The 27,964-nt window shown below is 40.9% G+C and overlaps 1 protein-coding gene across 1 annotated transcript; it reads left to right on the forward strand.

The window, feature by feature from the left end:
• Window positions 1-5,452: 5,452 nt before the first annotated feature.
• On the forward strand, window positions 5,453-27,951 carry nat8l (N-acetyltransferase 8-like). Its single transcript, XM_008427973.2, has 3 exons — window positions 5,453-6,119; window positions 7,307-7,471; window positions 18,548-27,951. The coding sequence occupies exons 1-3, from the start codon at window positions 5,810-5,812 to the stop codon at window positions 18,913-18,915; spliced, it is 843 nt and encodes a 280-aa protein (XP_008426195.1). The 5' UTR covers window positions 5,453-5,809; the 3' UTR covers window positions 18,916-27,951.
• The last annotated feature ends 13 nt before the right edge of the window (window positions 27,952-27,964 follow it).

The following is a 27,964-nucleotide window of genomic DNA, read 5'->3' on the forward strand; positions in this document are numbered from 1 at the left end:
ATATAACTGCAGAAATGGTCATTAGAAAGCACTTTATGGGCCTCATTATTTAGATTTCAACTAATTATTTAGGTAAGACCAAGTTTAAGGCACTTCCCCAGGGCATCAAAGTGTCAGGGTCTGAATGCTAAACAACAACAAAAAAAATCAGCTGCACCCCAATTAAGTTTTTTTTTTTCCATTTCTTTCCAGCCCGAGTAATAAAAAACTGATAAATGAAAGAAACTATGAGTGTACATCACAACCGGGTGATGATCCTGAACTGCGTCACCAAACATAGATTATCACTTTAATGTTAAAGCTGTGACTCTTGCATCCGTCCGGTGCTCTCTCCCTAAACAACTCTCATGCACCTTGGGCCGGCTCTGCCCTCCAGCTTAAACAGTATGTTCACAACTGAGCCGCAGGCAGCCATTTAGTTTTTCCGTTCCAACACGCCGAGGGCGTCTCTGATAAAAACCCGCTCTGTGGGGGGCGCTGACATCTCGAAGGGCAGATCTAAGATATGGGATTGCCACTGGTTGCAGAATGTCAGCTTTGTATTTTCCTCTGCACTTCAATCAAGACGACGAGGCTAATAGGAAAATACCATCACACATCGTCGGCGTTCTTTGTGAGCACAACCAACCTGCTCAACTTTTCACATTTACGACCCTCAGATGTGTTTTCCTTGTAGATGTGACGAATAAATGGATAAATGAATTAACGCTGTGAGGCATTGTCACAAGAAGGCGAAAAACAGCCAAAACATATTTTCTTGGTACACTCTGAACAGGACAGCAGTCTATTACAGGGCTTACGCCCCGGCATGCACACACTCAAACTCTGAAGCAGTTTTAAATCTCTATTTAATAAAAACATCAACCTCTACAGCCGTCCTGAGTGGAGACGCTGTGTGTGTTTGGTTCCTTAGGCAGCTTCCCCAACTACACCCACTCATCTTACCAGCATCATTATTCAGTTCTTTTGGCTTTCACACAGCTGCTCTGCTAATTCATACACATATTGGAGTCCATCTATCCCACTGGTTGTTTTCCACTAATCTGAGATTGGGTTGCTGAGGTAACGGATGCAGAAGAGAGGCCCAGATTTACCTCTAACCAGCCACACCCTTCATGGGGGATTCAACGGGCCATAAGGACAGTAAAGTCCCTCCAAAGACTTCTGGATCTTCCTCGGTCTCCTCTAAGTGGGATGCGGCCAGGAGATTTTCTGGCCTGATATTGGAGCCACATCAACAGAGAAGCAGCAGCTCTACTCTCACCCCACCTTACAGGGGAAACTCGTTTCTGTCGGTCTTGATCCAGAACATCGTGACCACATGAGGGTTAGAACCTAGACAGGCCGGTAAATAGACAACTTCCATTTTTATCTCAACTTTCCTTCATCAAGTAGTGACAAATTACAGCCAACAAGAGTCCAAATGGTCCACCAATCTCCTCCATTCTGCCATTCCTCCTGCAGAGATACTTACGTTCCTCGCATTGAGTCAAAGACACTCAGACTCTCATCCCAGCTGTGAACAGAACTACATCATCTGCAAAAAGTAAAGCAATTAATTTTTTTAACGGGTTTGGGACGATGGTCATACAAAACTCCTTAATTCGGATGTCTATGTTTACACTAAAAGATAGCAGCTGAGAGTTTTCTCTGAGTTTTTTTCATTAAAGAAGTTTGGAAAACTTCATATGCTGAGTGTAATTCACAACGCTCCTCTGAAAACCCTCACAACTTCCACTTCTAACATAAATAACGTGAAGTGGAAAAGGATTTTCCTGTCATCCTGAAATCAGTCAGCTGAGGAAACCCAAATATGTCGTTAGCAGAGACCCCCACTTTGCTTGAGCTTAAATGATTCACAACCTGCTAAGCTTTTGTTTTTACTTCAAACATGCATCAGATCTCTGTAACTTCCTGTGAAATACGTCACCTAAATGTCAGCTGAATCAGTGGCTTCCCAACTTCATCTTCCGACTCGCGACTAACAGGGACTCAGACTCAAACAAGCCCAAAGTACGGCTGTCGCACAACAAGCCACGGCACGCATTGTAGGATTTATATTTTTTACTTATTACTGCAAATATGGAACCCATCCATGAATTCTTAAGTTTCACTTCAGGAGAAAAGCACTGATCAGACGGCTTGAACCCATCAGAGATCTAAGATCAGAGTTTATAGAAGACACTTCCAAAACCTTCAAGATATGAAGGCTAACTGTGGGTCAAAATGGGTCAGGACTTCACCTGAGTCATTTGTAAAACTAGTTCTTCCAAACAGGAGATGTCTTAAAGCTATCAAAACAAACTTTCCTACCAAGTATTGAAAAAACTTACATTCAAAACTTATTCAATATCTTCCCTTGTTATTCCAGGTAACTGAAGGATTATTTTTCCATTCCTGTGTATGCATGGATTACCTGGATTATAACAGACATGTGGGGTGAATTACATGTAATCAGATGTGTCCAATGCGTATGTTCCCTGCTGTGAATAACTGGCAGGATATTTGTTGATTTAAAAGTTTTGGTTTGACATCAAAAACCGACTTTAATCTCAAAGAATAAAGTCGATTTTAAGGGAATATTTCTTTCTCTCTGCAATCAAGGCATACAGCTGGAGTGAGTGGCAAAAATTACAGTTATGAAATTAAATGTAACATTTATTGTGTCATCACTAGGAGTGTTTACAACCTTCCCATCCATCATGCACACTAGCCTCGTGTCCCTACATTACTGGCAGCACATAAAGGCACCACTCCAACCGGGCAGGCACCACTGAGCATGCTCAGAGCGTCCTGCAGCCAGCCGAATCCGCTGTAGATGATGTGCCAATCTAATGAAAAAAAAAAAAGAACATCTTCTTAGGTATTTTTTTAGAGAAGAAAATGTTCACGCTGAGTCAACGGTATGAGGATTTCTGCAGGATGTCTGCCTGAGCCTTCTCCTCCTCTTCCTCCTGCTGCTCACAGATGAGGAGGAGGAGGAGGAGGAGGAGGAAGAGGCGGAGAGAAAGATGCAGCCTCATCAATAGAAAACCAGTTCTGATCCAGTTCAAACTAGTTCTGCTTTATTAGGCTGCGAGGAGATCCGCAGTTCCACTTTAAATGCTGCAGACAGAGGGCAGAATCGCACAGGGAGATCTGCACTTTGACTTTACGCAAACCAGCAAGCCTTTCGGTTTTCCAGTCCTCTTCCTTGACGTTTTATCTCTATGCGTGCGTCATAAATTGATGTAAACGTGAATTCAGATCAATAAACAACTTCAGTAATCGAAAAACAATCAATGCAATATTAATGATTTGTCCAAGTGAGCTGCACCGGTAACGGTTAAACACCGCCAAGCATGAGACGGGAGACAACAAAGGAGCAGCTCCGGCATCATCATCAACCCAACCACCGCCGCCTCAAAAAAAAAGAAAAAAAAAAAAGCTGCAGGCTATTAATTCGCAACCAATGTTGAATAGATATTAATGGATGGGGTAGCAAGGCGAAGATAATCTCCGTGTAGGGAGAGATTTCTGGCAGAAGCAGGGTGGCGCGGCGGGCTGGAGAGACGGAGGGATCACTGCAGTGCAGCAGAGCTGTCACTCACAGCCCCATTGTGAGTCTGGCTCGCACAGCCAGCCTCCTTGGGGCTCGTTCTGTGGACAACTCCTGCTCTGATATGAATTTAAAGAAATCACACAAGGGCAGCTGTGGGTAACGCAAAACAAGAATGTTTCATCTGTATTTCAGTTCCTGTAAAAGAACGCTGACTGTGTAAAACATTTCTTGTTTCGAGTGGTCTGCAGTCGATCCGGCTGTGATGCAGCTCGCCTCGTGTCTGCATCCCATAAAACGTCAGCCTCTGATTCCGCAGCGACGGGGCTTTACGCCCAGGGCAGAATGACCTGGGAGGGCGACAGGAAGCAGAAACACCCAGGACTGAAGCAAAAGCTCTGTTGGTCAAATCTGGGATTAGTTATTCTGCTGTAAATTTAGATTCTGTAAAACAGCATCATTTGTGTTTATAGAATCTATTATTTTCTGTCCGTGTATTGATCAGTACTTATTAAACTGATATTGTTGACTTCTTCCCATTTCATAAAATAAATAACATAGCTGCAAGAGGATGTCTTGCAAAAATAAAGTAAAAAAAAAAAAAAACTAAATACATAAATACTGCAAAGCTTATACTTTTCTAACTTAAATGCCAAGCATTTATCCCCCCAAAAAATCATTAAAGATTTATAACATTTTTATTTAACAAAAATAAATACAAATTTACTTTTCATTTACAAAAAAATATTTATTTTTGTAATTTAAAGTAAATTACTGAACCGTTTTATTCAGTTTTATATTAAACTGAATAAATATGGAAAAAATAAACATATTGATATTTTTATATGAATATGTAAACTATTATTTAAGATGTAATTTATTGTGTGTTAAACTTGCCATTTTATTGATTTATTTCGTATTTTCTGATAGGGTCCATCAGGAAATCATCACAAGTGACAGCCCGTCTCATCAAACGGAGCCAAACATCTGATTGGTTGACCTGCACAGCAGTTTTACTGCAGACCAATCTCATTGTCCACTGTAGTGTTAGACCCGCCCACTGATGAGTACAGCTGACAGATTGAATAAATCATGACTTTGAAAAGGTTTAAATTTTTAAAGACCTACAGTTAATTACTGATGTAGTTTAGAAAATTGTTGACAGTTGTAGATAATATAGATACATAAATCTATTAAATTAATTCAGGTACTGTCAAGTTTATTGAACATATATCAATATAATTATCAAGTAATTTGTGTATTGAATTATGGCACTAATACTTGGTCCCTAATACTAATTATAAGGTATCATGTTATGACTTAAACACAATAAAAATTCAAGACTGAATTAATAATTTGCATATTTAATTATTTGAAAATTTAATAAGTTGACACATTTATGCAAATATGTGGTATTTATTTGACATCTTTCTTTAAAGAGTGGTCTAAAATTTTAGATAAACATTGCTTTTACAAATGATTTTCTTATTAGATTTGTGTGATTATGGCAGTTTTGATCAATTATTTCTAGTCAAAGTGATCCAAACATCTGATTGGATATGTCATTGGCTGGTTTATAGCAGTGCTAATTTTGCTGCCATCGACAAATTTTTACATCGTAAGGCTAAAAAACGAGATAAATTCAAAATGTGCTTTAAATGACTATAGAATAAAATTATTTCAACCCTGAAATAATGTGTTTTAACCATATTTAACTTTTAACAAAAATTTTTCATTTGTAATTATTTGATAAAGGGATTTAAAAAAATTGAATTGATTAAGGATATAATGTATTTGAAATATTTATTTGATGACTAAAGACACTCCCCCCCCCCCCCCTCTGAAGAAAAAAACAGCCTCTATGCGCATCACCATCTCACCCCTCCTCATGAGCCCACTTTCTCGAAATACATCCTTCGCGCAGCACACACCAGCTTGTTCTCGTCCCTCATCACCGCCCTCCTCCCTCGGCCGCCGGCAACCAATCTGAGTGGGCGGGAGGACCTCCCCAACCCCTGAACCCGCGTCTATACCCGCCCCTGCGCGCTTATAAAACCGGCCCGGATCGCGCCGGAAAGTCTTGGGTCTTCAGAATCGCTCAGGGTTGCAGCAGAACATCCCCCCTCCTCCGTCTTATCCCTCCCCTCTCCATCATCCTCTCACTGTTTTTTAGGAGACTCTTTTTACGCATCATCCATCCTCACCCCATCCACCACCACCACCACCACACTCCACAACTGTAGCGGGACCGTCTTTCTGCAGGCCAGTTGCATGCATTGTTCGTCTCCCAAAATGGTTTGCGAGACTAAAATCGTTGCGGACGAACACGAGGCTATACCTGGGACCAAAAAAGAGCCGATGATGTGGGGCTCCCCGGCGGCCCCCGGCGCGGTTCTGAGCCCCGCCGCCGAGCCCAAGGATGTGCGGAGGGACGGGGTGTTTATCCGCGAGTTCGAGCGGGAGGACCAGGAGGAGGTGCTGCGCATCTTCCACGAGGGCATCATGGAGCGGATACCCAACTCGGCGTTCAGGGGGATCTGGCAGCAGCCCCGGACCCAGTTCTTATACGCCTTTCTGACAGGTGAGCGGTCAAAGGAGCCCCCTCTGCAAATCTATACGGTAGCTCCAACCTGATTTCATTATGTTTGTAATCAGCACCACACCACGCAGAACTCTGTTGCCGCTTTTAAACTTTGCCCACCGGCGCTCTGCTCCACCACGCAAGCCAACAAAAGGCATATGGCAGGCGCATGGAGCGTGTGTAGAGAGGCTGATGGTGCTGATGCTGTGGTCACATGCCGGCGTGACTTCAATGAATGAGGGAGTCAGTTTGACGATCGGCCCACAGGGTGCGCCCACCGCTGAGAAAATTAAAACAAAAGAACGGACAGAAAAAGAGAGGAGGAAAGAAAGAAAGCGAATTAAATCCCCTCCATGCGCCACTGAAATTCTCTCTTTTGTTCCTTCAAATTAAAACATCGTGACTAAGTGAGGTGCCAGGAAGACGTAACAGATTCCTACCGCTAAATCCTGTGAAAGTGATGAGAGAAAAAAAAACTAATGTTTGCTTTAAACATTAAAAATGTTTCACTCTGCTGAGTAAATAGTTGCATGCAGCTCAACGTGCGATGCGTCCCATCTAGCACAATTGTCTGCTTCCCTTTGCGCCCCCTAGCGTCGCACCCGACTAATTTCAAATCACGTAAAAAAAATTATTTGATGCAATCATAACCTTACTAGCATGCTCCGCTCCAGAAAGTTCAGAAAGTGGTAAAAAATAATGACATTTCTCTTGGTATTGCAGCTAAACTCGTGTGTCTTTCTCAGGGTTCCTATAAATCCTTAATGTGAAAATTCAGGTGGTGATCAGTTACTGAGTATGAAGTTTACCATAAAATTAACTGGAAATGTTTGCGTAGAGGTCAGGTTTTCATTTAAAAAAAAAAAACTAGTTGGATGGATACAAAAATGGATGAATTTGTGGATGATGTAAATAATGAGGCAGGAATCAAAATCTAGAATTAGATAGTGGCTTAAACTGGAAACGCCAAACTTCCCCAGAGTTTAGGAACGCTGGACACAGGATAACTCTGCTCATCATCAACAAACTGTTCAGGTTTCTCCACTGTGATGCTCTGTGTCGCCATGCTGTCTAAGTTGAACCCTTGCTGTTCTGTGTCTGTTGTCGGATTCAAACCCTGCCAAAAATCAAACTTGTGATTCTCTCTTCTGACAGGTTTCGTTTACTTTTCTTCCATTTCTCCATAGTAATGTGCTTTTACATGACCAAATCTGTCACGCTGACCTGCTGTGCACCGCTCATTCTCATGGGTGCGCGCTACTACTACAGCAGGAAAGTTATCCAGAATTATTTGGACTGTGCTCTGAACACGGACATGGCTGACATTGAGGCCTATTACATGAAACCCACAGGTAAGGAACTGCTTCCACTCGCTGACGTCCAATTGGTGTGTGTGTGTGTGTGTGTGTCTGTGTGAGATTTTGTCAGCAGGCGGCTCCATCCGCAGTGTTACAAAATAAATCCAAAGGACCGGTGAAGATTAGGCCTAATGCTCGCCTCGGCTCACTTTACACAGCAGCTTTAAATTAGCGGAGAGGATGAAGCCAAATAAAAGTCAGTGTGACTGACAGAACACAGTTTAGTCCTCAGGCAGAGGAAAGCAGTTAAATATGCAGGTCATCCTTCTGCCTTCCTTCCTCGTTGTTCTCACCCCTCCTCCCTGGGTGTTTTCTTGCTCCTTCCCCCCACCGGCTTCCTCTCCTTGCTGCTCTCGGCCTCTGGAGTGGGGGTAGAGGGCACCGCAAGGCCTATTGATCGCACCGAGGAGACTGCTGATACTCTCTGCAGCGAGCTCAGTGTCGTCGAGCCTCATTTCCTCCACTAAGGTTTCTAATTAGAAAAAAATCAATCGAACTATTTATCCTCCTCCGGCCACCTACAAATATGCGTCGGGTTTACCACATTCCCCTGCCTCGCCTTCGACGCACATGGCCAACACCGAAAACAGGTGTGAGTAAACCAGTCGATTGCCTTCCCATTGTGTGCCGCTCTCCAGCGCTGCGCCCGCTGGCCTGGTAATCCACAGCGCACAGTTGCAGTTTAGCATTCCCATTATTGCCGCAGAGGTTCAGAGGGGGTCAGGCGTCGCTGCTCCTGGACAATGCTAATGATTACAGCCGCGCAAGGGGAGCGGACCCAGAGGGACGAAACGCCGGGGTCCGATGGAGAGGCACGACTCAACGCTGCTGTCATTCGTTACAGAAATTTGTGCTGCTTTTGCTACGTTACAACCAAACACTTCAATCTTTTATAGGATAGAGCAACACAAAGTAGAGCACAGTTCAGATGTGAAAGGGACAATTGTTTTAGAAATAGAGATAATATTCAGCCCCTTTTACAGCAATAACTTTGAGAAAAAGATCCAGTTCAACCAACTGCCTTAGCAAACACTAGCCACCTCTCTATAATTGCGCAAATTGGAATGAAATATATAATTATACAAATAAGTTCACTTACTGGAAACAAGCCAATTAAAAAAACCCTCATTTTTTGATAAAAGTTTATGCAATAGGATGAGGTGGTTTTCCGGCTGCGTCAAAATTATTTTCCAAAACTGTAATGCATCACACGAGTCATGTGATCAAAAACCAGATGCTGCTACTGGCGGAAAAGACGGAGAAGACGACAGGAAGTGGTAGGAGGAGGATGGCGCAACAGTTTTTAAAACCGCTTGCGTGTACAAACTTATTTACATGTGATTTTGATTGTGTTTCTTATTTAGAGGAAACATTGATATAGTGTTTTTATGACATTAGCAAAATATCAACCAAGTTTTGCTGGAAACTCAGCTGGTGTTCTTATGTATTTGATTTAAACTCAAGCATGAATCCAGCTGTTTGTTCTGCAAAGTTCTCAGAGATTTGTTAGAGAATATTAGAAAACAAAGCAGCATCTCGGAGGAGGGACACAGCAGGCAGGTCAGGGACAGAGAGAGCTGTGAAGACGTTTAAAGTAGGATTAATTTATAAAACAATCCATCGTCTTTCTGAACCGCAACTGCTCAGATGTCTTAAACGTAGAACCTGCCACATTATGGCTGGTCCAAGTCTCCATGAGCCTGTCCCCACCTCCAGATGAAATAAGCTCTGACCTCTAACCTGTTCATCTGTTCCAGTTCTTCTTCTGCTGAGCGTTTTAATGCAAACGCCTGCAGCGATTCCCATAAACACTGTGGCTTATTGATTACTACCTGCTAACGTGCTAAAAGCTGCGCAGCGACAAGACAGTTTAAACTGATTGTGGTGCAGTTGTGTGTACAACTTTTCCTCCATCTTTAGTAATGAACATGGGTGTGACGTTGAGGTAAACATCCTGAACAGGACGGCAGCAGATACGGCAGAGCTTGGCGAGACACGTCTTTATGTTATCAAGGCAAAAATAATCTCCTAGTCTGCAACAATCATTTACTGGAAATAGGATAAATAACTTTTTATTTGTACAAGCTGGTAAAGTTCTGGCAGATACAAGTGATCACTGCTATGTGACTTAGCAGTCATATATATATTTAATTTTACATTCAAAGTTATTGGTTTCTATCATCAAAATGATAAAAAAAAATCTTTATTGCTGAATCTATACTGCAGTTTTCTCAGTCAACATTAACAAGGAGCTGGATTATTTAACCTTTTAAATTGGTCAATATGAGTTTTAGTCTTTATGTATTCATGTTCATCTGCTTTTCTTGTCTCACTTCAAATGAATCTCTTTAATGATTGAACCCATAGGGCGCTTTAACTGGTTTAAAACGTGAAGCTGACTGAAAAAGCAACGAGCAAAGGGTTACCCCCTTCAGTACGTAACCTTGGAAATAAAAACAAACTCTGTCCGACTCCAGCAACACCTGCTGTGTACCAACACTGGTGTGGTTTCATAACCACAAGATAAGACGGCAGATTAGAGAAAACGACAATAAAAGTGCTTGAAGGAGAGGCAGGATAGAAAAAGAGGCAATGAAAAGGATTAATGTTTATATGTGTTAGGATAAAGACACCAGGAGCTTCCTGGTCACCAGCTAGATAAAGAGAAAGAATATTTCAGATTTAAAAGGCATCTTGTTGTTGTATTTTGAACCACTGTGCTTTCTTTCTTCCACGTTTCTTTTTATTTGATCTGTGGTCCACGATCCGGACACAAAGGAAGTAATTTCTCCAATGAAAAGCCGTCTGAAGTGTTGATTGGTTGGAGGACACAGATGTAGTTCCCTAATTTCAACAAACAAAATGTATCAAGCGTTTTAAGATTTTTTTTTAAGACAAAAGAAAATGCAGATATAGAAAACATCCAAATGATTTGTATTTCTAAGTGTTGAAGATGGATAAGCTGAAGTAAATAATCCACAAGCATTGACTGTCTTCGCTGTACCACTTTGTAGCACAATGTTATCACCAGCCCAGTCAGGCTCCCGCAGAGTTTTTGGCAATGTTGAATAAAATCAGCAACATGAGCATCACAACTCTGAGTTGTAATATATACACCACACATAAAAACAAATTTATTTGTACTGACTGCATAATAATGCTATTTAATCTCTTGTTAAGCTATGCAGTGGCTTTGTTTGCACCGATGAAGATTCAGTCACCTCTACATGTTGAAAGCCTGAAGTAGCTGACACAGCAGGGGGTCTGGCAACCTCTAGTAATTCAGCTAATTGGGGGCAATAAAGAGGACAAATAAGATTTCTGCTACAGATTATTTGGCCATCATTAAGTTAAGAAAAAGAAGCATAAGATAGCCATGCTATGGCCAAACTTTGTCCTGAACGTAGCACAACATATTTAACATCAGTTATTCACAGTTATTAATTTCCCCATGTATGGAACATTATAAAATATATTCTTGGATACACAAACATAAATGGCAAGAGGATGAAGAAAATGTGACATTACAATCATGGAAAAACGTAGTGAATCAGTAGAAAAATTAAAAACTGATCAATTTTATTTTCAAGTTCTCTGAAACATCATCACACACACATACAAGTTGTGAGACTTTAAAGACGACAACACTGTAGAAATCTTTCCACTTCCTTTCATCCTTGATGCAGACGTGCGTCTGGTTTATCCAGTGTTTGTAAGAAGTGGGAATCATTAATAATGCACTGAAGTCTCACTATCCTTCTCTTGTTTTACGTTGCCATTAAATCAATACTTAACTGAGGCGCACATTGGAGAGACTAACTGGTGTGTCATCAGCAGCTTCATTAATTGTCACATTGAGCTTTTTCTGAGGCGATAAATTGAAAGGATTAATCATTACATAAAAGCCTGTTGTTTTTATCTGACCGATTACTTGTCCCCTGTAAAGATTAAGAGTTTGCAGTTTAAGTCGAACAAATCTGGACATTGCACTGATGGGAAAAGTTAGTTTTTAGAGCCTTGGAAAAAACTCATGAATATTTTCCATGTTTGTGATGTCACATCTACAAACTTCAATGTTTCTCATTAGGACATGTGGAACCAACACAAAGTTACCATGTGGTTGTGATTTGGAAGGAAAGTGATGCACGGTTTTCAAATGTTTTCAATCCTTTGAGTCAATACTTTACAAAACCAGCTTCTGATGCAACTACAAATCCAAATGTAGAGGCTGAAATTGTTGCCGTAATTTCAATAAAACTTCACTTAGATTTTAAATAATCGCAACACTTGAACCTACTTTAATCTAAAAACCATCACATTGTAGGTTTTATTGCACGTTTATAGAGTTATTGTCCTGCTGGAACTTTCCACTACTTTGGGATGTCTGTCACATAAAATGCCATTAAAGTACATTTTCGATTGCTATGAAAACTTTGGCAAGGCACTGATTCAGTGATGCATTTGTTGAGCATTTTCCATTGTAAATGATATTGTTTTGCTCTTACATGTAAGATTTAAGTTTAGTAACTTTTTGACGATTTTTGAATATTCGGATGAATGAATTAACATGAAAATAATGACCTGGACACAGCTAAGACCGGGTTTATGCAGGTTTCACCAACTCAAACTTTTAAGACCATTATGACAAACATCTGAGGCCTAAATCACTATATAACGATGAATGCATGCAGTGAGCAAAGGTGTCTGCATTCAGCTCCAACTTTAACCTGATGGAAAAGACGCGTGAGAAAAAGCCTACGTAGAATATATGAGTTTAAAAAGTCCTGCCACGTCAAAATTTAAGACCGGCAATTTAAAGGTAACTTACATTTTCTTGAATTTAAGACATTTTAAAGTCTTTATTTTAGATTACGGATGCGCTGGCACTCTGTAAGAGTAGTGTGTGTGAAAATTAAGGCACAAGTCATTCAACCTGCACAGGTTGCATGCTGATGGGCAGCGAGGCTGTAAAACTGAAATGCACACAGTGAGAACTCCTAATGGAGATTTCAAAGCAGAGAGAGAGAGAGAGAGAGAGAGAGAGAGAGAGAGAGAGAGAGAGCATATCTGCAAAATGTCACATCAAGGCGGCAATCTTCTCTGCAGTGCAGTTCAGGCTGTGATGAAAACGACTTCTGTTTCAAATCCTCACTTCTCAACAAATGAATTATTTATTTGCTGCGTTTCTGCACACGTGCACAACGTCTGACAGTCCGCTCTCATTTAACGGGGGAGGAGAAAGAAACTGCTGATGCTTGAGTTCCCTGTGACAGGCTAATCCATTCCTCCAGAGTGAACTTTGACCTAAAGCGCGGGGCATTTCTTAGAGAGCGCATCAAGGAGACTGTTATGCATTGCTAGATAATTTTTATTAATGTAAAATAAATAAATAAATAAATAGATAGATGAAATAATAGCAATGAAATTAATAAATTCATTTAGCTTCTTATTGTTGTGTCGTGGAATTAAGGAAGACTTGCAAATTAAAATCGCTTCCTCCAAAAATGACAGTAAGCAGAGACAAACGATGCGTTACAGAGAACAGCGCTCCCGTTCTGAGCGTGTTCTCGCAGCGCTCGTCTTTTTGTGGAAGTGAAGCCGAGTCTAGACTAGCGGTTCTCAACGTGGGCGGTGCTGTAAGTGGTCCGGTATGAAACGGGGGTGATAGAACACAGCACTTTTAAATTTCAATAATCAGAATATAGAAATTGTTTCCGTTGTTTTAAAAGGTTTATGTCAGTCTGCCTTTTCCCCATMGATRCGCTTCCCGACCGCCCTGCACCATAGGGGCTTAAAAAAAAGACGAGGCGCACATTGCGCAAAACTCTGAAACAGGAGAAGCGGGACATAGAACGGAGTGACAAACTAGATGTGAATTATGGCATAAAAACAGAGAATCCGACCCGAACAGTGAAAAAACCAACACATGATGTGAAACACATGACGATTAGGCGGCGCAGCAGGTGATGAGATTACCGATGGTGACCGTCAATAAACGATAAAATAAATCTAGCAACAGGAAAGAAACTAAAGTGAACATAGCAATAAACCAAGAGAGGATAATACTAATCAAATGAAACTAAATGGAAATGAATAAAGAACAAAATGCAAGAATAAACTAAGAAACTAAAGTAAATACAGAGGAATAAACTGGTATGGCAAGACCTTTCGAGCAATAATTAATACAGAGACTGTATGGCAAGAATAAACAGACACTATTTCCAGATAAAAGGTAAAATAATATTGTTGAAGTGTCATGGGTTTGAAGAGACCACATCTAGTACTGAGAATAAATATATCTTACAGACCATAACAGTAAAGAACTGATCACTTATTTATGTTTTTAATTAGATTTGATATTTTTATTTCTTCAATATTATTTTTCATGTCAGTTAATGTCATGAAGCTGATGACTCCATGACACTTTCAATTTGACTCATTAGGATTTGATTAAGAACCAGATTTGTTTTGTAATTTCTGTCCAGTAAAACTATTAAAGTATAATCAATAGACAGGTCTATATAAAGATATAATCCATGTTTCTGTCTCATATTTGTATGGCATTAAAAGGACCTGGAACTTTAGTTTTTCCACTGAACGCTCTGGCTTGCACAATAAATGCCATGTGGGTGAAGTTTTATGAATGATGCTCTGATGTCCCATTGTCCTGAAGGCAGCACAGAGCTGCACCACCAGAAACTGACAAACTCTGAAGAGAAGAAGAGCTATGATTGATGTAGTTACAGTTCTATCCATGTTTTAATGTTGCAGAGCTCAGTCGTTTTGCAAATAGTTCAAAGTTTAAACTGGCATGTTGAACATCTTTTATCTGGTCATTTTGTGGAATATATAACAACTAGAAAATGGCACAAAATAAGAATATTTTTTCCACTCTGATTGGCTGCTGTTAGGCCTACCGATTTTAACTTGAATGTTCATTGCATTTTTCATAGACACCTGTGAAAATAATTTCTATTCCTATGACTTTTTTGTTCTGTGGGAAATTATTTTTGATGATAAATACAGAAACAAGCATAAAAATCAAAACATTACAATAGTGATAGTAATATTAATGATAAAATAATGGTCAGTGCAAAGTAGCCTGCAAATTCTTTGGTGGGGGGCGGTGAGGGACCTGGATAGAGGCTGGGGGGTCGCTGGCCCAAAAAAGGTTGAGAAACACTGGTCTAGACGAAACGCTTATCAACTGAATTAGCCTTGCAGGTTTCATCTGAAGGAAACAAGAATAATCCTGTTAGCGATCAGATCCAATCCCCAATGCGCTCCTCTGGGTGTGTGTGTGTGTGTGCAATTTGGGGGGGATTTCATACAGGCTTCCAGTCAGAGTATCACTGAGTGTTTGACACTCCCACGCTGATGCCAGTTCAGTGCAGTAATCTGATTTTTTTTCTGCATGTAGGATGCATTACAAAGGATCTCCACTGCTCTTCCTCTTTTTCTCGCCTTCGTGTATTTCATCTGTTGACGCCCCCGACCCTCCCCCGGTATAAATGGCAGATTATTCATCATTCTTTGCTCCCCTCTTTGTGCTTGGATGTCCTTTAGGGATCATCACTATTACCGTCAACACAGAAGCCCCTCTAGTTCTACTCTTTCTTATCCAAGAGACATGAATAATTTCTTCTTTTTTTTTGTCCCCCTTTCCTTTCCTCCCCTCTTCCACGTCTTTTTTTTTCCGAGTGAGTAAGCTCATTCATTCGACTTGCACACAAACACTAAACCACTGGTGGTTAACTATAGCAATGCTGTCCCGAGCTCCTGCAGCTGCCGAGCTGCATCAACAGGGACCTTAATGCCTCAATGAAAAAAAAAGAGCTGTCCCTTCACATGCCTGTGCGGAAAGACAGACTCCTGGCTTCACAAACTGCACGGCTTGCCTTTTTTAACCTTCTGCACACACTGATGAGCAGAAGCAAAAATAAATTCAGACCCAAAAACTACACGCAACTTCTGACTAAACATACAGCTTCAGCTGAAACATGTATATATAAAAAAGCAACATCCTTATTTGTATCAACTGATCTCTATTTAAATATTTTCATAAATGCCTCAAAATCATTGTGAGGAGTAAAAATGATGAACATGCACGGCCCGGTGAAACCCAAAGTCAACATGCCACCATTTTATTTCGGCAAAATTATAAACACCTGCTATATTTAGCGGTTCTTTCCAAATGCTGACAGGGCAGAATATCACATCTTTTTGTCATTCTGTTCTTCATAGAGCAACAAGCTGATGTCAGACCGTCAAGCTGATTGCTCAAATACAACCTGTCGTCCACACGTTAACGTAACGCACATACTTTTATTAAACGCTTAAAAACGGTGATGGGTTAGAAAGAATCACAAGCGGATGCTTTATTTTGCATCATCTATAAACAGGTTCTCAGCTGCAGTCAATATGTCTCTCTAACTTCTCTTACAAAACAAAATAAGAGATGTAGTTGGGAGAGGAAAAAAAGGAATATTTCAAGCAGTTGTCAGGTTTCCAGTGCAGCTCTCTGTCCCACGCGTTGTGTCTGTGAGGTTAAGTAATGTGCGCCGTCCTGTGAGCATAGAGGCAGAGCGCCGCTTGCCGTCCTCACGCCTGGCATAGGCTCAGCTCAGACAGATGGTCAGGAGGGCTTCATGGAGGCACAGCGTAAAGATGTCGACGCTGCAGCTTCGACTGCTGCTCAGGATAAACTTTCAGCTCATGATAAACAGAGACTCTGTGATCTACGAGAGGAGTTTGATTCACCAAACATCAACTCACGTTAACATGCTGTCATTAATTTAAGATGTTCTTTGTTCTGAATTGAATCAAACAGCTTAGGCTCCCAAGAGAAAGGAAGAATTAATTTAGATTTAAAATATGGACAGAAGTAAAAAGGCAAATCGGTGAGGAAACAGGAAGGAAGGATGGAGTGACTGAGCTAAACCAACTTGTATTTGCACAAAACTAGTGAAATTTCTGTTTTCTCCTGTGACTGATTCTTTTATAAATCAATTGTATTTATTGCACCACATAACTAACTAATGGTGGGAATAAAGAAATTAAAAAAAGAAGACAGGAAGGAAGGAAAAAGCCTGTAGCGAGGACAACTGGCTGTACACACCATTTATTAAAGTCTATAATTGAGGTAAATTTTATGATTATTCACTTCTTCTATCTAGTTTTTTTTATTTTCAAACTGTTCTCCATCGAAGCTGCTTTCATTTTAAACTTGAGCTGAGGATGTTTATCACGTTTATGTAGAAATCCCATCTTCAGCGACGCGGAGCCATTAGCGAACCAGTGTTTGCACGGAGGGAACATGGGACCGCCTGCTGCTAGCCACGCCTCGCACATCACAGAGGTTTTGTTCTGCAACAGAGGCGTCCGGATGGGCTTAACACGGGCCTGCAGAGGCATCCAAATCCCTGCTAACACCTGGGACTCCAGCGCAGGCCGGTGTCATTATCAGCTGTTACTGTGTGTGATGGCGTGAGATGCTCAGCTGAAACAAACAAACAGCAGAGGAGTTGTGTAAAGGCAGACAGAGATAAAGAGAGAGATAGAGAGAGAGACAGAGAGAGAGAGAGAGACAGAGATAGAGGCTGGATTTAGAGGTAATCGACTGCAGGTCAGAGGTCAGGCTCAGCCCGTCATGGAATCGTCTGATTTAGTTTATCTGTAGCAAATAGATGGGATTTTGGCAGGAAAGCGTGTAACTGCGGCCAACAACGCATGGCTTTAGTCAAAAGGGCGTTTCAGCATAGTTACAGAAAACAGTTTTAATAATAAAGAAAGTAACGATTATAACAAAGATCTTATGAAAGTTCTTACTTTATGTCAGTCTAATGTGTGTTATTATCTTTGAAAAGGAAAATTAGCTCACTATTGTCCAGCTGAACACATCAGAAGTGGCATCGTGGATGACATGAAAGTTGATATTTGTGGTTCTCATGTTGGAGCTGCAGAATCTGCTGACAGGTTGCCCCCTAACCTTGGACCTGTGTGTGTGTGTGTGTCTGACAAGGTCTTTTTTTGTCTGCGTGTTTCATTCACAGTGCAAGCTGATCTAAAAGACTGAATCTTTGTGTTTCACTTTGTATTTTTTATTCTTTTTTTATTTGACAAATATGATTTAAATGCAACTGATAAACTGCAGCTAACAGGCCAGAAACGGTTTAATTTCTTTAAGTTTCTTTGCTTTTCCACTTAGCTTCTGAGTCCATATTGACCATCTGTAATCCCAGAGCTTTTAATTAGTGGAGTCTTAATGAATAGCTAATGTCATTAGACACCAGAGACTGGTCATTAATCAAATCCCTGTACGCCTCTCTCTGGTTTTCTATCTTTTGGTGTTTTAAGCAGATTCAACCTAGTGCTGGATGTTCTGAACGCTTACGTTTGGATTTTCTGTCAGAAAAAATAAAGTCAGAGATTTTACAGTGTAGTTTGGCAGCAATATGCTATTAGCTGCAGTTTAGGCATCTCTTCCCCACAATGTAATTTAAGATTAAACATTTTATACCAATCTGATACTAAGTTAAAGTGATTGAAATCCATGGAGTTCAGTAAAATACATGTAATCAGTGTTACATGATCTACATTAGCATGATTGCATCCTGGATAGTATCTGCAGTCACTGCAGCCTCATGTTTGACTCATTAATTGAAATAGATCCATAAATATAAAAGGTAAAAGTTTAAGCAGTTTAATGCCAAACGGTTAGTGTTTGATTTTTATCTAGACACCGAATCTTTGAGATTAAATAAAACATCACGTTTATCTTAAAGGAATAATTCCACATTTTTAAAGCATTTTTAGAGTTTTTGTAAATTGTTAAACTACAAACAGCAGATAGAGGCTAGATTTACAGAAGAAACAGTCTAACCTCATGCAAATTGGTTAATTTCTCATTAAGCTAAGCTAAGCTACAGGTTCTGGGTTGCTCCAGTGACATAGGTTTTTACTTTTTAAGACTTTTAAATCATTTCATTTGTCTTTAATAGCTTTAAGAATTGTAAAGGCCACATATCCAGCGAGTGTAATCTCTAAGCTTTTCCTCTTAACCCCCACCAGGCTCCTGCTTCTGGGTGGCGGTTCTGGACGGGCGCGTTGTGGGCATCGTGGCAGCGCAGGGCCACGAGGACGACAACACTGTGGAGCTGCGGCGCATGTCAGTGGACTCTCGCTACCGGGGCAAAGGCATCGCGAAGGCCCTGGGCCGCCGCGTTCTGGAGTACGCCGTGCGCAACAACTACGCCGCCGTGGTCCTCGGGACGACCGCCGTCAAGTTGGCCGCCCACAAGCTGTACGAGTCGCTGGGCTTCTGCAGGACGAGCCAGAGCGAGGACTACAGGCTACCTGGGATGAGCCGCTCGCCGCTGGAGAGGCTCTTCTTTCAGATCCGCCACAGCCGCTACCGCCTGCAGCTCCGTGAGGAGTGAGAGGTGACGGAGAGAGAGAGAGAGAGAGAGAGATGGAGGAGGGGGAGACGGAGGGAGAGAGGGACAGAGAGAGCAAACACCCTCCTTCACCTTTGAACCCCAACTGCATCCTCTCCTCTGACAGCTTTTATTTATTTTGAGTCGTAGTTATGTTTGAGTAACCCTTTTGCTATTTCATGGTGAAGTCACTAATGTTTTTTATTGTTACACTTTTCTTGCTATAGTTTTTGTATTTTAATTTTACACACTGAGTATATATATATTTTTAAGTTTCATTAACCTAACTTTTTGGCATTCTTGTCCCGCCCTCTCCATCGGAGAAATAAAACTACGTATTAGACATTTAGCTGGCATCCAAACCAATCACTGTCCGGCCTTTGACCCCAGATTATGTGGCGCAGATCAAACCCACCGGAGGGGGTCGGACACGACGAGGTGGTTGAGAGGTGAAGAAGTTTAATAATTATTATCAGCCCTGGTAAAAATGTGCGCAAAGACAAATCTTTAAAGTAAATGGTTCTCGTTTTATCTTTCGCTTTTCTCCAAAAACGGTGCAGTGAAACAATGGAAAAAGGGAAGACCTACTTCCTTCGTTACTTCAAAATAAGACTCCAAACACATTTTCCTCACTAATTTCCTGATTTATTTATGTTCTCTTGTTTTTCCCATTCTGAAGACCTGCTAAGAGAAACGGGCCTCAGTAGCTGCGTTTCCATTGGCCACATAATTCGGCAAATTGAATCCAAAATAAATTTGCTTAATGGCAATTTAGAAAAAAAAAAAAAAAAGAGTTTTTGCGCTAGAATGAGGTTGTTTTTCAACCTCATTGAAATTTGTGTATTTCACAAAACTGCTGCGGAAACATTTTCTGCCAACAACCGGATGTTACTACTGGCAGAAACGATGAAGAAAACGACAGGAAGTGGTGGAAGGATGTTGGCGAACAATGTTTTTCACGTGATCTGACTCCGTTAAAGAAAGCAGCAAAACTGCGAAATTGTGTTTTTTTCTACATTGGCGAGATATTAACAAAAACACAGCCCGTGTTACTTTATTTAACACCTCAAGAAACAGGAAACACGGATTACAAATTAAAAGCTTCAAAACGCGCTCACAAACTAAAAAAAAAGGGTAGAAACTGCAAAACGCTTCAATTAAATTGATGTATTTTTATTGCCAATTATTGTTTTTATTGACAATAATTAAGTGGTGATTTTGTTGAACAATTATTACATTTTAAGATTTCTTTTACACATCTCTACCAGGGGTGCACAGGTACTTTGTGTGTGCATTGTGATGTTTAATGTAACACAGAAGGACCTCATTTGACAGCTGGCCTCCGTCTCAAAAAACCATATTGGAGCACAGCGAGAGCCGAGTCCCGCAGTGAGGTTTAAGGACGACAGGATGGCCACCAGAATATGCTCAGTGCATCCTGTACACGCTCAGCAACGCAGTGAATCCTCCTTAAACGCTCGTCTCTTGTCCTTCCAAACCAAGTACTAAACTTCTTCTCTTCTTGTTTTTAACTTATTTAATCGATGAATCGTTTGTTTTATCTCTCCGGAGCTGTGGATGGGTTTCTGGTTTAAGGTGGAGGGAGGGTGGAGCTCAGAGCCTGAGTGTGTGTGTGATAACTGAGAGCTTGTCATGGCGTATGTATGCAGATTCACGAGGAGGCGAGTGTGCTTGACGTTACACCGAGCCTCGAGAGTGTGTGAGGAACCATTTTCTTTGGCTAAAAGTCAAGTGTTATCTAACTTAAATTACTTTATATGTGTGCTTATAAATTGTTTATTGATTAAATCAAGTTAAAGTCTAACATTTTGAATGCATTAACAGCCTAACTGGAAAATTTGTCATTTTCTAACTTTAACATAGTTCCACGTTTAAATATGCAAATTTTACTGTCAAAACTACGACAATGACTAAGTAGCTGCAGTCTACGTTTAACAAACATTCAGGTTATTGGGTAAAACACGACTAACTAGCAATACTTTGAAATGTACAGAACATGACTGAGCACAAATTACAACCCAGTATTAGAACCCATGTATTGGCATGACCATCATCCCTTCTGTTCTGTGTTCCTACTGTGTATAGAGGTGAAAACTCATGTAGCAAACGCCGAAGTTTCTCTCGTACCTGCTTACTCCGACCAAACAACCAGCAGCAGATTCAGCAATCCATGACTCTGAGCCTAAGTTGTGTCATCAAACCATTTTATAAAGTTAGATGTACTGCAAAACATAACAAAAAAAAAAACAAAAACAAAAAAAGCACATAATGAAAAAAAATGGGGGGGAAAACATAAACGTCATCGTCACAAATCAGCACCATCCCTCACTTTCCTTTACCCTCCTCCCTATTCATGAATTTGACTGCAACCCTGGGCTGGACCAAACAGCCAATGTCCACCCATAACCTTCCACGACCTTCTGCATGTGCCCCCCAACCCCAGAGCCTTGCTGCAAAGCTTTAATTACTTCATTTCAAACTGGTTGGACCGGTTCAAGACCCGGTCCCCGGTCAGAGATCGATGCGACGCCGCCTCTGCAGCAAGGGGACCGACTGGCATCAGGTTGCACATGATGAACAGTTGCGTGTGTGTGCACGGGCACTATGCGGAGGAGGCGGACGCACAAGGCCGTGCGTGCGCTTGTGCAGCTGAGAGTTGGTGCAGACGTACAGATCACGCTTACCGACTGCGGCGCTGCCTGGACGACATTATGCCCGCCAGCTCACCAACCACCAACTGTAGAATGCAAACAGCAATGCAAGTGTGGCATGCCTCTGTACCCAGTGTGTGTCCGGTGCCTGCCCTGGAAATGCATAGGAGAAAAAAAAACAAACATATGTACTATATAAAAGATATATATATATCTATATACATATATAAAATAAGAGAAAATACGCTTTTTTAAGACAGATAAATGAGATAAATAGGTGTTTCTTTAAAAAAAAAGAAAAAAAGAAGAATTGTACCATCTGCATGAAATGTGTCTTTGAATGCAAATATAACTTTAAGGAGAGGAACTCTGACCACATGGCTACAGAAAACACTTGTTTACATTACTTTGAATGGTCAAAATGATCTGTGACAATTATTACCAGCCACAAGCCAGAACTACAAATCTTTATGAGGACAAAACTCATCTAACAGCTGCAAGTTATTCAGAGTAAATCCATCACTGACTGAGGGAGAAGATAGTTTGTTTCTTTCATTATCTTCTGTTAGACCAGCTTTGAAACGTTTAGAAGGCATTGGATCGAGGTGCAAAAAGCACAAATTACAAAATCCTGTAGGTGTTTACAAAACTACATGCACCAGCGGACCAAAGTAAAAGCTGAACTTCAAGTTTAGTGTATTTAAATATCTAAAACACTGTTTACTCAAGGCATGGGCCGGTGGGAGGTTCTCAGGGTGTTCTCAATATGTTTTCACTGCATCGCATTGTTTACACAAAAAAAATATTTCACATCATTTATTTGCTTTATTTAACTCAGACACGCAACTATTATTTTTCCTGCTGCAGAAATAGTTTGATATATATGTATTACATGTGCAATTACAGTAATCGTGTGTGTTATAATAATGTTGCTGATAACATTTATTTATGATTTGATATGTTGACCTTTGAATAAAATGCAGAATAAACACCTGCTACTTTTAGGAGCAGTTTTTCAGTGCTTATTAGCGTTGATGTCAGCTGGTCAATTAGTCAAGTTATTTGCTCCGGTAGAGAAGACAGTCAGCTGCCTAACAAAAACTCTTTCTGCAGCTTTGAAACAGTATCACTACTGATGGTATCCACCTTATCTCTATCCAGAAATGTTTCTAAATAACTTTCTATAACTTGTCAGTGCAGGAAAAGAAGAGGGTAAAGGATTCATAAAGCTGACCAGCAGTGCTCAAATTTAAGTCGCTATAATGATGAAAAATGTGAGTGATTTTAAAATCTTACTTTTAAAATACATCTTGGTTACACCCTACACATCTGTAACTGGCCCATGCCTACATTTCAGCTAGTTTTGAATTCCACAGCAATGATTTTTGTTTGCATTAAACCAACAATAGACATAAAAAGCTAACCTCAGTTTGTTCTCAAAACACACATTTTATATCTCAGAAGCTAAAGGAGCTTCTTTTTTGTTCAAGCCGTGTGAAACAAAACACTCGTCTTACACAACCACTCTGTTTTCTCACACTCCTTTGAGCAATACTTTCCTGATTTCACACTGAACTCCAAATTCACTAAACTAGCTACAGTGATCAGCAACATGTTAGCATCGCAATAATTGGACCGTGCCATCTTACTCCAGATCCAACTCTGGTGTCACAACAGCGAGAAGTCAGTGGTGCTGACAGACGAGACTTCGGAGCAGAAACATGTCAGACGACTTACTCCGATGCAGATGAGACGGTCTTTCTGATCGCTGTGGGAAGAAGGAGAAACGCGTCAGCTCTGCTGCTGTCATTTTCCCAGTTTTAAGATTGAAAAGCTCTTTCACACATTTTGAGAGAAATCATTCATGCTGACAAGCATAATTATGATAATTACGAAGGAAGGTAACATCATTCAAAACGCTTTTGCCAAGGCCTTTATGCACAGGAATCAAACATGTGGACTGCATGGTTTAAACTAGTCTAAGGGCAAATTTTGACTCCTAAAGACGAAGTGCACTGACTATACTATAATGCATTTACTTATGGTCTGAGCAATGTATGTTTTCTACTTCACGTGAATGCTTTGCCCTGTGAAGTCTTACCTCTTTTGAAGACTTGGTCTTGCATATCTAATGTTAGAATGTAGTGATTTGTATTGAACATCAGTGTTAGCTGACATATGCTGTACATTTAGTTATGCTCCATTCTTTTTAAATATTCTGCTGATGTACAATCCGAACAATGAGTTTATGTTGTATTTTTCTGTCTGAGAGAGAGTGCGCTTTCTTTACGACGCTGATGTTTGATGGGGCTAGGGGAGGATCTTCTTTGATTGTTTTGCTTTTTGAAGCGGCCACATTAAGTTTAAAAATGTGATCAGTTTTCTTTCAGTTTATTACTGAGGAAAGAAGCTCATGTTATTATAAACTGCACAAATGTATGGACTCTGGGTGAGGCGTTCTTAAGCAACAGCATTAAGAACGAACGCTCGCTGGTATGAATGTAAACTGCCAACTTTTTTCCTTATTTTTTTTTTTTCTTTAATTGCTGGTTGCAATTTATTTCTTACTTTCTGAATGAACGAGACCTTGTGCAAAAGGTTTCGAGCACCTGATGGTTTCCAATAATTAACTCAGCCGCCCTATTAATGATCTAGCATTTTGAGTGATTGTAAATAGCTGCATCTCTACCGGCTGCTTTTTTATTCTTAGTTACCTGTCAGCCTTGCTGGTTTGGACGGATCCTGATGAGTTTGTATTTGTGTCGCCGGGGAATGCTCCGCCTGACGAAGAGGACGATGAGGGAGGAATGTGCCAACAGTGGCAGTCAAAAAGAGGGGGCTTTGCGGGGTTCAGCGCTGACTCCCTCTCTCTCTCTGATGCTGCTGCTGGACTCTGGACTGAGGTCGCACGTTCCAAGAACGCCTAAGCACTTGTAGCACAACTGTGTCCTGTTTTGCTATTACTGTACAGTACTGATTGTTATGCTTTTTCTCTTTGGTCTTAACATTTCCCATCAAGATTGTGGATGCTGTTTCCCTTTCTCCTGTATTATCAGCTGTATGTATGATAAGCAGATATATCCACGGTTACACAGGCTTTTGCTTTTTTGTGGAGGTAAAAATTTGCCAAAGGTGACAATACTGTGATGTACAAAATGTATTAATACTCCTTGAACTTTCCTAGGTTTTGCCACTTTAAAAAGAAAATCTGTTTTTGTTGTACTTCATGTGTTAGAGACCCACAAAGAAGATGATAGAGGGAGTATAAATTGTTTTAATTATTATTTTTTTTGCAAATAATTGTGGTGTCCATTCAGGCCCCTCAGTCAAACCCTTGTCTTTTTATTGAAATTACCAACGTCTCTACTAGCCTTGCAAGTATACAGATTGAATTTTCCCCTCAAAGTCCTAAATTTGCAGTACCGTAATTCTGCCACACGTTGCGCTACCTAAAAAATTCCAATGATTTCTGAAAGGGGAGACGTTGCGCTTTCCAGGCAATATCAGGTTATTACGGTAATTTCACTCCTGCCCTAGCAGGAAGTGAAATTAATCTGACGGTAAATTGGGAAAATAACTTGTGGATATTGAAAGTTCCAGTTTTTCTGGATAAATGGGCAAATATATTTCTCACAGGACATTTAAAGAACTGCATACAATTAAAATAAGCAAACATATCCATTATATCCATTTAAATTTAGGACACAAAGGATATGCAACACGTTTTTTCTCATTCGATATTGTCTGCTGTTTAGCTCCATTAAGTTTCTTGCTGAAGAAAAGCATCCCCACAGCATGATGCTGCCACCACTAAGTTCAACAGAGACCACAGAATCTTGTGTTTTGGTTCTCTTCTGCAGCTGTGATTACAGTTGTTACTTTGTCTTCATGATGCTATTCGTTTTTACAAATGCTCTCGCACAATCTTCAGATGGATTTATGCTGAGATTAAATTAAACACAAGGCAGACTACGTTAATCAATAAAGTGGTATCAGCACTGAATTTAATTTGTAGGTGTCAGAGCAAAACGGGCAGAATACAAATCCACATCACACTTTTCAGAATGTTGGTCTATCGCATGAAATCCCAATAACCCAGATTGAAGTTTGGGATTCAGAAGTGGCAAAATGTAAAAAGAAGTTCCAGGGGTGTGAATATTTTTGTGAGGCATTGTAAGTGTTGCTTATTTCCCCCTTGACATCAGACATATTTTGTCATACTCACTTAAAAATATTGGTTGTTATTGTTTTTTCTTTTGGAAAGAACTCCTGCCCACGTGCCATCTAATTAAGCAATAAGTACAACCAGACAAAACATGAAAGTAACGATCCCCTACGCAGATTTTCCTGGAAAAGATGAGACGCTGCATTCACATCACACCCCTTTTATGGCACCTATTGCAGTGGCACAGATGCCAGCAGACTATTGGCAATGGCTTCTCATTAAATCAGCCTGTAGGGGAGACTGTAAAGTGTTTTTCTTGTTTTGTATTTATTTTTTTTTACTCAAAGCTGAAGTGCACAGGTGTACCTCTGAATAATTGTAAAGATGCCAAAAAGAAATGACAGAAGAGGGATGACGGATGCTAAACAACACACAGTTCAAGCAGACACGAGGAAGAAACGGTGCAGCTGCTCTGAAAGCGTTTTCGGCTGTAAACGCCTCTCAACTCAGCTCCTAGACTCCCGGTTAATTTACTCCGCCAAGACAACTGAACATGTTAATCATGCAGATGTTTTACTACAAGTGAGACTGACAGCATTTCTTTAAATCTCCTTGTTAGTAACTGTAAAACTGTAAAGTATATTTCAATGTAAATAGCACTTTGGGTCATTTTTACACCTTTTATAACTGTGAATATGGATTTAAATTTATATTAAAAATTATATTTACAAATGGTCTCAGAGCCTCAACAGTGGTGCAGGTGCGACCTCACCGCAAACCCACAATGAGTGGCAGCAAACCCTTTCAGAGGCAGCGGCGTGCGCCATCTTAGCCCTGGTTCCTGTGACCCAGTCTTTGTCCCGCAGTGACGGGTTCAGCCACAGCCTTTTCTCTTCATGCCTGTCTGCTTGAACTCTCCAGATGAGTGTCAAAGAGCTGGAGGCAGAGGCTTTGTGAGCTTGTAGCTCAGGACCGAGCCTGTGTAGCTACATGGAGCTGCTGTGATGCAAATGCACTCTGTGCCCCGGAGCGCTGTCGTGGTTATTGTCTGTTACCAGGAAACCGAGCCGCACAAAAAGCACAGCGGGGGACAGACACACAGCCACGCTGTGGGGAGGCAGACTGGTCAGGCAGGATGCCCTGATGGAGGGACAGACAGAAGGATGTAGGATGTCAGAAGTTGCCACAAGGGGAACCCTTTAACAAGTGTTTCAAAGTTTAAAACACAAAAATAAAGGAAGGGAATAGCACTGGCTGAGAAAAATAAGGTGCAAACTGTTGTAAACACAGGTAAAGTGCTGAGTCAAGCTTTGCACTTTTAGGATGTTTTCACAGCTGGTAGTCCGGTAGACTCTGTTCGATTGGGGAACAAAACTCGCAAAATTTGTCACATTGCCAACTGCGGCGCTTCGCTTTCACGCTGCACTGTGTCAACAATCCAAACCCTTTGAAAAAAATCCTCGCCTGTGGTGGCGCTGTACCAAAAGCCACCGAAGGAAACAACACAGAAACCTCAGAAGAAGTCATGAGCTAACTTCCTTCTTCACAAACTGTGAACAGATTTTAGCGGTTGCAGGATTTGTCTTTAGTCTTTGGTAAAAGACTGCGGGTCGTTTCCTGCTAATGCTAGACTTTCGCGTTTGTTTTGGTTGTATTTACCCAGAGTGCCCTGCTTCTGAAGCAGTCTCCGGGTCGCTTGGCATTCACATATGCATTTGAACCGTTCCAGAGTTCACTTTAACCGAACTGAGACCTAGGTTTGTAGTTCGCTTACTTGGTCCGCATCAGAGTTTGATTGTGGATTCACACTTCCCCAAACGAACCAGACATTTTCGGCAAACAGACCAGAGTTCAACTGAAGTGGACTAAACAGGGCTGGTGTGAACACACCCATAGTGATCTCCAACTGGGAATAAAACCGAGTAGGCAGTAAAACATCATGAAGGCATGGCAGGTTCAATCAGTCTGCCCCATCCTCAGTGAGGCTGCACTGGAAAGCTGTCTGTTAGCCTTCAGCTCCCTTTGTGTCATTCCTTTGACAGAATGCTGTATTATCACACCAGGATTGCTATTATTGTGACTTTACCCCATTTCTTTTATACTGACAACTGGGACATTGTATAGCTGTAAAGATTGACTGAATGATGACATGGTGTACATATGCTGTATCGATTAAAGACAATGCATTGAGCTTTTACATGCTTGAAATAGTCAA

Source organism: Poecilia reticulata, linkage group LG14 (assembly GCF_000633615.1).
Source record: "Poecilia reticulata strain Guanapo linkage group LG14, Guppy_female_1.0+MT, whole genome shotgun sequence".
Taxonomy (NCBI): domain Eukaryota; kingdom Metazoa; phylum Chordata; class Actinopteri; order Cyprinodontiformes; family Poeciliidae; genus Poecilia; species Poecilia reticulata.

Coding starts and splice junctions, on each gene's coding strand:
- nat8l (XM_008427973.2), top strand. CDS start 5,810: ATGCATTGTTCGTCTCCCAAAATGGTTTGCGAGACTAAAATCGTTGCG. Junction 6,120..7,306: donor CTTATACGCCTTTCTGACAG/GTGAGCGGTCAA, acceptor ATTTCTCCATAG/TAATGTGCTTTTACATGACC. Junction 7,472..18,547: donor CTATTACATGAAACCCACAG/GTAAGGAACTGC, acceptor AACCCCCACCAG/GCTCCTGCTTCTGGGTGGCG.